We start from the raw sequence: 13,324 nt of genomic DNA, 5'->3' as shown, positions 1-13,324 counted from the left end.
TCATGCTATCCCAAGTTTGATCTCTCTGACTATTAGTACCCGTCTATTTGACGATCGAGGGGAAGGGAAAGACGTGGACACTACAGAAAAGAAAAGACATAGGTTTTTCACAGGTGTTAACGGTTCGTGATTGCTGCTGTTTTCGTTATCCTAGAGACCAGGGGTAGTAAGAGATGTGCCAGGGCTTCCAAAAGGCAAGGCAGGAACTGATGCTGTTACTCCTGTTAGGCCAGTATTTTAACCCATTGAAAATCTTGTCTAGAGCTTTAAGCCAGAGTACAGGACGCTGAGAAGACACACTGATATTTGTGGCCCTGATCTCTGCTGCTTGCGCCATTTATAGCAAACATGTTATTTTCTATACTTGCTTTAATCAGCTTGGGAACAGACTCCTTCAGAGATTCAATAATTTTCCACGGAACCTTCATCCATTTGCTTGAAGCAGTGTCAATCACATTTTGGGTCAGACCACAGGAGTATTTCAGTTTCATTCTTTTTCTTTTGGCTTTTTGGATGTGTTCGTCCACCTGCACTGGAACGCACCAGGGATGATTTTGTACTTGAAATGAGTTGGCGAGCAGTCCAGGAGCACTGGGGAGGGGGCTCTAACAAAAATGTTTGAAATATGAATGCTACAGAAAAGAAAGCCACCTTTTTACTGTTTCATCAATTTCTCACATACTTTTGCCTCCGTTTTAGTCCAGTAGGTGTGACATTTGTTTGGCGTATGTATGCATAATCCTCACACCATACAACAATCAAGGCTATTGACTTTGCCAAGATTGTTTGGAAATTGTGACCCTTCCAGTTGTCTATAGCTAGGAGGCAAGCAGCAAAAAACAGGCTACTCTGTATGACACGAAGTTAAAAAAATCTTTTGGTCCTATGAAGGTTAAATACTCACCGTACAACTTTATTCTGACAGTAGATAATTACAGTTATGTGTTAATTAATCCTACTTGAGTAATTTGATGCATCAAGGAATACGGTGGGTTTCTCAGTTGAGTTAAGGAACAAAAGGTGCCGTGATGGGATGTCCAAAAAGCTCTAAGTGTGCGAAACCTTGATGAAAGAAAAAGCCTGGTGATTAGAATAAACACATGTACGCCCACTATTAATATAAAGGTTCAGAAGTAACTTACCGACCATTCAAAGAAAATGGCAATTTTTTATTTAGGAAAGAAAATGGAGGAGAAATACAGAAAACTGTAAAGCAAAAATGCAAGGCAAATGAAAGGGACATGCCAAAATGATAGCTATAACTGCCATTGACAACACTCATGCAATAACAAATATTGGGTACACCATTAAAACACACAAAATAGACAAAAGATTTGAATGCTCGTCTTTTATTGATCAAATTATTGTTTGCGCTTGACAAGTGATATATCTTTGGTTTGCAACATCACAGCAAATCACAAGACATGGCTTGGTGAATACTTAATTAGGATCCACAATTGCTACCAACACTAATGGCTATTTTACAGAGTAGTTCTGATATGTTGCATGTTTTTTTTTAGGTTTGAAGTGTAATGGTGGGTGTGCCATTCATGTCCAACATATTATATTCTACAAATACTGTAAGGGGCTTTGGTTCATCGTCATTCAGCCCTTGGCATCTTTGGCTCAGGAACCTTTAGCCGTTGGCTTGTAAATCACATCTTGCTTCAGACCACAGTCTCATCTTCTTTCTATTGGCTGTTTGGGAGTGTCCTTCCGCCTTCATTGGAATGCACAGGGGGACAACTTTTCCTCTGACAAAGTATGCTGGCATCTCACATTTAATTGTTTATCTCATGCATGCATTTTACACACAAAGCGGTCCTTTTTTTGTTTTGCACTCCGGCAGGCATTTTTACTGCTTTTATCAGCTTTCAAATACCTATTGGCTTTGTCCATAATTGTTTTTCATTTTCCACCAAGGATATCCACATTAGTTGACCTAATTCACCAAAACATCACTGATCAATTAACGTGAATAGATGTTGCTAAAATACGTTTGATTTTACAAAGGTGCTATACCTACCTTAGTAATCTTCCCTGACTCATAAAAGTTGCCTCTTATTGTTTAGCTAAGCACTAAAACCCAATAGAGCTTTTAAAAGCTGTTTGGAAGTCACTGTAGCCTGCTTGTCCCTCTAAAATGTACAACAAAATAAACTCATGCTTTAACAAAAGCGGCAGTAAATGAAGTCTCCTATACCTGTTGTTTTTGGCCTAAGAGGATTGTGTTCAAGATGCATGTTCAAATTATTTTTCCAAAAGTAAATTTGATGTATTTTATAAAAGGTACATTTGTTATCCTGTTCTCTCTTTGTGCAGTGCTCGGTGTGGCATAAAGTCAGCCTGCAGCCAGATACTGCTACAGCCCCAGTGCGGCCAAAGATGCTGAGTGTGGCTTTCATCTGTGTGCAGCCGGCTCTGGGCAGAGGTCCCTGTGCCACTTTCTTGGCCTTTAGCCATGCGTAGTGGATCTGACTGCGCTCGGTGGCCGCAGCCAGTGCCGTCTTAACGCATGGGCACACTGGGCAGTTGCCCGGGGGCCCCACGAGCATAAGGGCCCAGATCAGAATTTAACACACATTTTCCGTTAAACATTTTTATTCCTTTAAGTGGTTGTGAAGGCAGGGCCCAGAACACTGCTTTGCCGGGGGCCCTATAATGCGGTTAAGACGGCCCTGGCTGCAGCTAAGCGCCACCAAGATGGCTGTGTATGGCTTTTTGCTGTATGCAGCAGGGTCTGTGGGCTGGGCAAGCCCTGCGGCCAGGCTTTGTCCCTGAACCAGTGCTTCTAAGCTGCTTGTGCATAGTAGGTTTAGAGGTGGGCGAACCCAGGATTTAAGAGGGCGAACCGAGCCTGGGCCGAGCAAAGGGTCTTTCTGGGCTCCAAGAGCCCATACACGATCTGAGCCCTGAAACTATTTGGCATGCAAATAATGCAACAAATATCATGTCAACATATGATGAAATGTCTTCAAAATTTAAACAACTACATTTCTTTAACATGTGGAAGAGTTTCACTTTAGTACATCAGATTATATCACTGTAGTGCGATTGATAGTTTTTAAACATGAACGTCGAAACACTCATGTCCGCCACCTTGACGACAATGCCACTTGTGCACAGAGGGGAGATGGGCAAGGAAAAGAATGCCAACTCAGGTTTACACACCTTTCAAATGCCAAAATTCTGAGCACTACACTTAGCAGGAAAAAAATCAAGTTACTTTTTAGCACTCAGAAAAAGCAATTTGTGGCATTTTGTGCTATGATAAAAACAAAATTATTATCAACTGCTGAGCGCAGAGTAGAGCCATAGATAAATAAATTCCCTTTGCCCTCAAAGCCTTTGAAGAGCACAGTTCACTGTAAATTATTTTAATTACAACAGAAATGGGGCTTTAACCGTACACCATGGTGAAGCAGAGCTCTTGCTGAAGAGACGCTGAGTACCAGACTAGAATAAAATACAGGGATTAGAAAAATATTGCTCTTTTCTAGTCCCCAGGGCACGATGTATACAAAAATAGAGCTTTGTAGATGATGTCTCACCTAGGCCAAGGGTGCTTGTTTCAGAAGGGCACCCTGGGACTACTGCTTTTAATTATTTATTTATTGTTTCCGTCTATGGGAAAGTGCTTTAGTACTCTTGGTGATTTTAGTTCTTTCGTGTGAGACATCTTCTGCGTGTTTGCATATTTTCAACTTGTGTGTGACTAAATGTAGCATTGTTGATTTCATCGGACTGCCATTTGTATTGATTTGTGTCCTGTTGGATTCATAGTGCACTGAAAAGGGTTCAAGCATTGAAAATGCTTCACTGGCGTCTAGACATGAGTTGTGAGGTTACATGGATGATAAGGGGACAGTGGTCCAAACAAAGCCAAATAATTATAACCAGATCAGCCCAACCTGAAGGACTACCTTGAGATTAGGAAACACTGGCTTTCTGTAATGCCATCAGCGGCTTCTCTTTAGAAAGTTAGACCCCTGCACTTTATGCTTTTGAAACATGTGGCACTGGCGACAAAAATTAACTATTTCAGGTGGTCATAACACAAGGAGCTAAGACATAGCCAGACTTGAGGCACAAAGGTGCATGCAATATCTCATTGAAGGTCAATGCGAGCCCTCTGTGTGCTTCCAGACACTGTCTTTGCAAAAGGAGTCCTCCCCATCCCTTCCTTGATATTTATTTAAATGGTCATAAATTGCCCCCTCTGGCAATATAGTCCCTAAGTCCCCCTTATTAATATGTATTGCATTCCATTCCTCTTCAGCTACATTCATGCTGTAGAAATACCAAATGATGCAATCGTGGACTGCAGGCAACCAATCCTATAAACAATTTTCACATTAACAAAACATGTACATGATTGAATGATTTACAGTCACCTTCCCTTTTCTCCTGTGACCTCATTGCTAAGGCTGGAGTTAGAAAAGTAAATTATCCAGGATGAGACGGAGGTCATGGTAGGGTGACTTCACAACAAAGTGTAACTAAAGGATTTTTCATTTTTAAGGTCATGTTACTACAAAGATTTTCGACATTCTGCTATTTATCGCGTGTATTCCCATGCAAAAAGCCCTGACACAGGCATACGACCTGATTACCAGTGTACTATCCGTTCTCAGACTCGTTTACCTCAAGCGGGCACAGTAATAAAAGCTCTTTTGGAGGTCTGAGGACACCCATCTATGGATCTTACTGACCCCTGTGACACTTATCCAATAATTGGAGGTTTATTGGTCCACACTAGACTGTGGTTCAGATGGCTCCCACAACACCATCGGACATCACTGAATATTATTGCAATCAATGGTTGGTACATTCCTATGGATACAGGGGGTCAAACTGGTGATTGTGATAGCCTTTAGGCCTCGTGGTAGATCCACTCACCTGTTGGAAGTTAGACCAGCATGTGACTGGCTCTGTCAGCAGACCGAAAGGCCCGTCTAAGGTGAGCCTCATATGGAACAGACTCTCCTCCCCAACCCTCGACCCAAAGAGTCTCTGAATAGGAGGAATAATAAAGACTACTTGCAATGCCACTCATTGATCAATACACTCCAACATCAGAAATCGTAGGCAAAAAGGTTGATGAAAAGATGGGCATTCGGCCAGACCAAATCAACCAAGCAGAACATGGACTGAAGGTTAAGACTGTTTTACATGATGATGGAAGACATGACAATGGATGTCTACAAGTGTTGAATGGAGCAAAGGGGGCACGAAGGGTTCAGCGTGACATCAGCTCATCAGACAATGACCAGAACCTACAGACAAGACTGGAGTTGACAAAAAGAAGACAACGATTGAACGGTCAGCTATGGGGAGAATGATATACATGCTAAAGAAAACATAAATGTTATCCAGATAGGCTGGAACTCATGCTATAAATGGTCAGAAGAACAAGATATGGAGGTAGATGATTACAATAGTTTCCTTGGCTGGAGATGACCATAATATATATATATATATATATATATATATACTTCTGATAACATAATGATGCTTGGAAAAAATGGAAATATGAGAGATAGGTTTGGCGGAAGATGACCAGAAAGACAAGGCATTACTGAAAATGACCAGGAGGGTTGTACCAGACGGACAATCAGAAATACAAGACGCTGCTGAAGTAGAGCGGACAAGGTGAAAATGGTGCAGGATGACATCATGAATGGGATATGGCTGGAGATGACGTGAAGGATTGGACCAGAATTACAATGATCTAAAACACAACACTTGGCTGAAGTAGATTGGAAAGGCTGAGAATGAAGCAAAATGACCACAAGAGCAATACTTCACCGAAGATGACTTAAAAAGTTGGACATGACACAAGATGACCATGAGACATGGTAAAAAATGTCTGTAGGGTGTGGACATGCTGGAAGGGAAACACAAGGTCAAAACATGGCTGAACATTACCAGATGTATGAGACATGGCTGAAGACGACAAGAAGGATTGGATGTGATGAAGTGACTGCTAGTTCTGCAAGGGACCCACCTCTTCAAATTGACCTTCGACTAAGCGGCATACCATCATGTTGTGTGTCTTGAGTGCAATCACACCAAGACCCTCTCATCATGATACACAGCTGCCTTTTCAGAAGACTAGGTGCCGCTGTCATCTACCACAATCCTGGCCTGTTCACTAAATTTCATGTCTCTCTGGTCAAGCATTTACAACATTGTTACAGTTTGTAAAACAGTTTTGTGGTAGACCTTTTGATCAGTCGATTTATTGTTACAATTGACCAGTTGTAACAGTATAATGTGACTGTAAGAGGCAGACATAGACAATACTGATTGGTAGGGTTGGATAATGTGGAGGAGGGCCATGCGGTCATGCCAGAGCTGACAGATGATGGGAAGGGTCGATAGGGGGGAGGATGACATGTAGGATGAGACACAGCTGGAAAAAAACAAAAAGACAATGCATAACAGTAGATAAATGGAAGGGTGGGATATGGTGGAAGAGAACCACAAAGTCTTGCCATTGCAACAAGTGACAGGAATAGTCGGGCGTTTCGGAAGAGATATGGCTGGACATGACCGTATGGAAACCAGAACAGACAGCAGCTTGAAGCATGGGACATTGCTGAAGACAAGCAAGATGACAAGGTATTACTGAAGGTAAGTCATTGGTTTGTGTTGGACTGAAGGTAACCAGCATTTTTAGAGAGGACTGAGAGATTTGAACTGAAGAGCAATAAACAATAATAAACAGGTGTATAATCAACCTTCCACAAAGCCAATAGGTCTGACTGTGGCAAGCTGGAGCCATGGTTCATTTTTGTTTTATGTTTCAGAGCAAGCACACGCCACAAAAATAGAATGAAGACAAAAAAGAATATGTATAGTTGTGTAAATCCGGTAGCTATATGCTTGCAATACAAATTAGAAATGTAAAATAAATTGGTGATCGTACGTAAATTTAGGTGTACTTAGAAGAGGTATAAAACTCCTTTTTAGCTTTAATGTACACCAAAGGAAAGTATGATTAGTAATGCTTCGGTACTGTAACCCAGAGAAATAGTTTAAAAAACAAGGATGACTAATAAAGAAAGGATAAAGATTGGAAATAAAAATGCATTAACTTGGTAAAGTATTGGGCCACAAGCCCAAAAAGTGCACTTATTTTTAGTCGAGTGTGCGCATCAGATAAGCACAATTCTGCTACACGTGGTGAAAAAGAGAAAATAGCTAAAGTGAATTTCCCCATGCTAGATGCTGTGGTGGGCAAAAGAAAAATGTGGATAGCAGCTGAGCAAGGGATGAAGAGGGTTGACCCAAAGCCTCTTTGTGGTTTTTTTATTTATGATTTCCTTTGCTGGTGAGACAGCTAATGCCATCTCTAAGCCAGAACTGAAAGTGGCTGAAGATGGCTAATAGGTTTGGTCACAGCATAAGACAACCACAACGGTGAGGAATGGCTGGAGATGACTGGGAGGGTTCGAACTGAAGAATGACAATAAATAAAAGATATGGCTGAACAAGGCTGAAAGAGTCCACATGGCTGAAGATGATCACTAGGATGAGACAGGTAAAGAGGTCAGAGAGAGAGTTCAACACGAGGAGAAACAACCAGAAGAATGGAACAAGAGATGTTACAAGAAGATCTATTAGAGATGCTTGATGAATAGATGTGGAAATGGATGACAAAACAAGACACTGATTAATGACCAGAAAATGTGGACATTGCTAAAGATGACAAAAGATGGGCAAACTATTGGTACAAAATAGTCAGGCGAGGTCACCAAGGCACAGAGGGCGGACCAGGATCTTCTGCTACCACCAAAGAAGTCTCTGGGCCACTGTCCATGGACATGAACCTCCGTAATACTTAGATTGGAGTGACCATGTCTTCCTTTAGGCATCAGGCACCCTAAAGGCCAGGTTGTCCCGCACCATCATAGTCTTGCGGAGATCTCGCCTCACGATGGGCCGCTGGTTGCGCCACTTGTGGGCTTCCTGAAGGCCGGGCTCAAAGTAGTAGATGCAAGCACCGAAGCCCATCAGGATAAGAATCGAGAAAATGAGGTAGAGCGGCACAAACCAGTCCAAGAAGTGAGGCATGGCTGCAGGGAGAAGACAGGCAGGGTTAGGGCCATAAAAAGAATGGGAGAGTCCTAAGGTAAGTCTACCTCTATCAAGTCTGTGACACAGGGCATCGTTCGACTTCACTACAACACTTTCTGGCTAATCTACCTCAGTTTAGTAATCAACCCAAGAAGGTGCTCTGCCTCACTCCATTCTTTAACCAAGTTGGCCACACTAGGTTTAACCAGCCTATGTTCCACTGGTTAACCGTAACTACCCACAGTCTATGAGCTTCGGATGTATCTACCTTACAGTAATCTGCAATTCATCAACAATTGAACAGACGTTTTTACTAAACTAAGGTGCAGCCTGAATACTTACATGTGTCATGTTGAAGCTCCGCCATTGGTGGAGCTTTGTAAAACCCAATAAAACTTGTTGTAAAATAATAATAATAATCTGTAATTAATTAGGTCACTCTACTTCAGTCTACATGTCACAAGGTCCCTTTACCTGACCCCAGTCTACAAGCCATGGTGTTGCTCGTCTTCTCTCAAATTTGCAATCCGAAGGGCCATTCTACTTCAATCATGCCTACGAGCCAGGGCGTAACTACTATAGATCAAATCACTCTTTGACCAATAGTTCCTTCTACCTGAATCCAGTCTACAACCCATGGCAGAATACACATTTCACTTCAGTCTGCAAGACAATGAACTATTTTACCATTCTCCCATCTATAAATCAAGGTTGACTTCCAGATGGCACTCAATAATCCATGAGGTCACTCTAACTCTAGTTCAAACCAGTCCTCCGGCCAACAAGTAACTTAACTTACACCATCTAGTGGCGTGACTCTACCTCAATCTATAAGCAAGGTGATTATCTCCCTTACTCCAATTCCTTTTGGTCACTTTTTATCACTCCAGTCTACGAGACAATGGGTCTTCTGTTTTCACTCTTATCTACATGTCAAGCGGGTCACTGAACCTCACTCGGTCTATGAGGCATGAGGTGACTCTACCTCCTGACAATCTACAATTCAAGGAGTCTCTCATCACTCCAGAATATGACTGGAGTCGCTCTACCTCATGCTAATCTACAACCTACAGCTCAATCCACTCCAGAAAAAATTGGGTAACTGTCTCAATAAGCTGTTTAAACCAAGGGGTTAATCGATTTAAATCTTCCCATTGGATGACTACCTCATGCCAGTCTACAGGTCGTGGGGTTAGTCAAGGTATTCCTGTGATATCCCGCTACTGCACTCCTATCTACAAGAAATGGTGCCAGTCTACCTGTCTGGATTATGAACCATAGTGCGAATCTACCTCATTTTAATCAATACCCATAGGGTCAGCCTACCTTACTCTAATCCTGAGGACTTGCTCTATCTTATTCTACTCAGTGAGCCACGCGGTTACTGTGCCTCACTGAAATATATTGGCAATTAAATCACTCCGCTTCACTCTAACTCTCTGAGCCAAAGTACAACTGTACCTCAATGCAGTTTATGAACCAGATTTGGGAACTTATCCTTCATACAACCAATTGATTCCTCAGGCTTAAGAGCCGAGGTGGTCCAGCGAATCACAATATAGGAATGATGTGTGATTCTACCTCATTCTAGCCTATGAGTCAAAGGGTTAGTGCAACTCACTCCAACCTGTGGTGAGGCAGGGGTCACTCGGCTTCACTGCATACACCAAGCTACAGGGTTACTATACCTTAACCCACTCTAGAAGTCCTGGAGTAACTGTACCCTGCCCCATACCCATGGGATCACTCTAGCTCACTGCAAACGACAAGCCATTGACTCATTTCACTCCACTCGATAAGCCAAGGGGGCAGTGTATACCTCACTACGACTTACTGAGCGTACGGTCCCTTCACTGCACCTCACCCCATTCATGGGCCTCCTCTGTCACATTTCCTTCATATTGGTAGCTCTTCTGCCTCACTCTGTCTTCACTGCTACTGTAATCTACCCTAAACGTTTGTGTGCCTCACCCATGCGACTTAGCCAGTTCGTCACTCTAAGCTGTGATCCTTGTGCCCCGCCTACCTAACTCCAATACCATGCCTTCTTCTAAGTTACAAATGTTCTTGTGACACTCAACCTCACTCTAATCTCAATTGAGTCAGTATTTCACTGCATTACAGCATTTCCAAATGTACATCTCAGACCTAACCTGTGGCACCCACCTACTATTTAAGTCTTTGAAAGTTCTGCCTGTGACCCTTAGTCTTAACCTGCATCACCTCCTGCCAGGGCCGGCTTTAGCAGTGGCGGCGCCCTGTGCGACAATGTTTGTTGGCACCCCCCACAGACTCCCTCACTACCACCCTTTAACAGTGACAGTATAGTTTAAGAGTGTTTGGTCTAGAGAAGCACAGACTCAGAATTAAAAACATAAATACTTGGTTGGGGGTTAAACTTAATAACAAGTTTTTTTAACCAAAATGAACCCTTTTTGAAACATTAAAATAATGAAAGATCGAGGAAACATCATAATTCTCTAATCTATACCTTGCAGTTTGCATGCAGCACTTTGATTACAGCTATTAGCTCACTGTTCCATGTTAGGATTTTTTCAATCTACACTGCTAGTAACAAAATGATCTCTCTGACAAAAGCACTGACCTATTTAAACTATATGCACTTTGTGATCTGCATGGTTCTTTGCAGTAGGCATCTTAACCCTATATGCTACCATAAAATGAGTTAAAACTTCCATGAGACAAAACTCCTTCTCTCTCCAGGAAGAACATGAATCACTGGAGTTATCTTGACATGTTTATTGTTGTATGAAAATTGCCGGAGGCCAGCAATGCAGCAGCAGGTGCTTTTAAAAACCATAAAATACTTCCAAACACGGGGGCCCCTCAAAGAGTCAGCACCCGGTGCGGTGGCACCGGTCGCACCGTCCTAGAGTCGGCCCTGCCTCCTGCTTTTCAAGTACCAGAAACCACAGAGTGCTCTGCCGATGCATCGAAAACCGGGCTTGCAGCATACCCTGCTGTTCAAGTTCTAGGATATTCGTGCGGGTGTACTAATGCCCTAATCCTTCAAACCTTGCTAGAATTCCAGCATTGAGACCCACACACAGCTGTGCCATGCACCTCCGTTTTATCCTAGGGCACTCACTTGTGTTCAAGCCTAGGACCTAGGTGCAGCACTGCTAATAAACCTCCATCTTGTCTACAGCACCGCTGGCTCTTCAACAGTGAAACTGACACACAGATCTGCATATGCACCTCAATCTGGAGATGCATTGTCATCTATTATTCCAACACTAAGTCCCATACACAGCATTTCCAAGGCACCTCACTTCTGACAGATAGACGCTCTGTTGCTCTAGTCCCTGTCAAAACTCTATCAATACGCCCCAAAACTGACCTACAGCACACCCTGCTAGAGCAGTTCTGAAACATACGAACAGCTCTGTCAGTGCACCTCAACCCTGATGTGGAAAACGCCAGACCTGACTTGCAGCACCCCCTGATATGTCAGTAATTGGATCGACACGCAGCTCTGCCGATGAACCTCAGTTCTGATGTGAAGAGCTTCTGCTCTTTCACTATTGGAACCCACGTGCAGATCTGTCAATGCACCTAATTTCTAACTTAAAGCATTCCTGCTGTGGCAATCCTAAAACCCACACACCAAGATCTAACAAAGCACCAGGAAATGAACATGCCCCCCTACTGTACCAATACTGACACCCACACAAGGCTCTGTCAGTGAACGGCATTCCCAACCCTTGGAACTCGCCGGCACTCGAGTGGTTGGACCCACAAACAGCTGTCCAAAGGGACCTCAAGCATGCTCTACACCATGTCTGTTACTCTGATAGTGTGAGCCACAAACAGCTCTGACAATTCAAGTCCATCATCTTCAGCACCCTCTGCTTTTCCAGTACCGAAGCTCACACCCGCCTGCCCCAGTGCACCTCAGTCCTGCCCTGCAACTCCCCTAGTATTTAAATACTGAAACCCGCAGAAAGCTCTGATGATGCACCTCAACCCTTCCCCGCAACACTCCTTGTTCTTGTTCTATCAGTGCCCCTCTACATGGGCCTAAAAAACTCAATGCTACAACAGCATGGGGTCAAAAACACAAGTCTGCAGTGCACACAGCACACTCTGCTCTTGCAGTTCTGGGACGTTAATAGTTATAGGTAGGTAGATGCTCATGATAAGATGTTTTCAACCCGTCTTACCGCCTCAGCTGGGGGTACCACCCTGTGCCTAGCCGTAGCAATAGCAATGCGAAGAACATAGGACTTAGCAGGATTGATTGATAGGACGTTCTAATTCCCAGAGGTGCATCGGCAGCTACAGTGAATAATGAATGTATCGCCCAACAGGACCATTTGATCGCTCTTTCATTGATGTTTGGCAAAGTCGACTGAAGTGATGTGCAGGCTCTGTCCAATGGTGACTTTGTCAAAGGCTACGTATAATCTCTTTCCAAAGCTACTTGGACCATGGGCAGGACTAATGGATAACCACCTTCTGATGAAGACTGGACCACTGGCAGGAGCAACTGATATCTTCTCTCTGAGGATGACTGCGCTGTCGGCAGAAGTAATGGATTCGCTCTTTCCAATGGCAATTTGATGGTGAACAGGCGCTGTGGTAACACTCTTTCCAATAAGTGATAGACAAGCTGTTGCTAAATCTTCAATATGTTTCCGTCCACATCCTCACCTGAGCGTGATGCTGCGCCATCACCTTCGCTCTTTCCAATGGCAATTTGATGGTGAACAGGCGCGGTGGTAACACTCTTTCCAATAAGTGATGGACAAGCTAATGCTAAATCTTCAATATGTTTCCGTCCACCTCCTCACCTGAGCGTGATGCTGCGCCATCACCTTCAGTTGTCCTTTCCTCGGGATGCCCGAGCAGGATGGTGCCCTCTAAGGGTGGCAGTCAATGACCAGTCATATTCTGGGGCACAGAACCTCTTCTCCTGTGTCCCAGGTCAAGTCATATGAAAGGCATTTATAAGACATCAAAACCCGTACGTATTCAAGCACGGATACATAATACCAATCCCAGGCTACGGGACTTCCGAAAGCAACGGTGGATACGTGGTAGGTGCTAAGCCATGCGAGATGGAAGCTCTCTCATCCAGCGGGGTCTTTCCTCTGTATGTGCTATCTCTCTGTGGACTCACATCTCTCTTCATCTGGCTGTGTCACCCTGTAGCCCGTATCCACGTCTCTATCATTTCTACATTCAGGACACTGACTGAATCCCTCATCTTCAGTTGCCA

At 43.5% G+C, this 13,324-nt stretch overlaps 2 protein-coding genes across 8 annotated transcripts in view; one reads left to right on the top strand and one right to left on the bottom strand.

Moving 5' to 3' along the window:
• CENPM (centromere protein M) overlaps positions 1-13,324 on the top strand; it is a 461,530-nt gene that overhangs the window by 148,802 nt on the left and 299,404 nt on the right. The gene's annotated exons all lie outside the window — the stretch shown is intronic.
• SMIM45 (small integral membrane protein 45) lies at positions 1,340-13,256 on the bottom strand. The gene is made up of 2 exons (XM_085601075.1): positions 12,267-13,256; positions 1,340-8,081 (listed from the first exon to the last, which is right to left on the bottom strand). Exon 2 carries the CDS (start codon positions 8,077-8,079, stop codon positions 7,873-7,875), a length of 207 nt encoding a protein of 68 aa, XP_085457201.1. The 5' UTR covers positions 8,080-8,081; positions 12,267-13,256; the 3' UTR covers positions 1,340-7,872.

Source organism: Triturus cristatus, chromosome 4_2 (assembly GCF_964204655.1).
Source record: "Triturus cristatus chromosome 4_2, aTriCri1.1, whole genome shotgun sequence".
NCBI classification, from domain to species: domain Eukaryota; kingdom Metazoa; phylum Chordata; class Amphibia; order Caudata; family Salamandridae; genus Triturus; species Triturus cristatus.
This window is presented reverse-complemented; position numbering and strand designations above follow the sequence as displayed.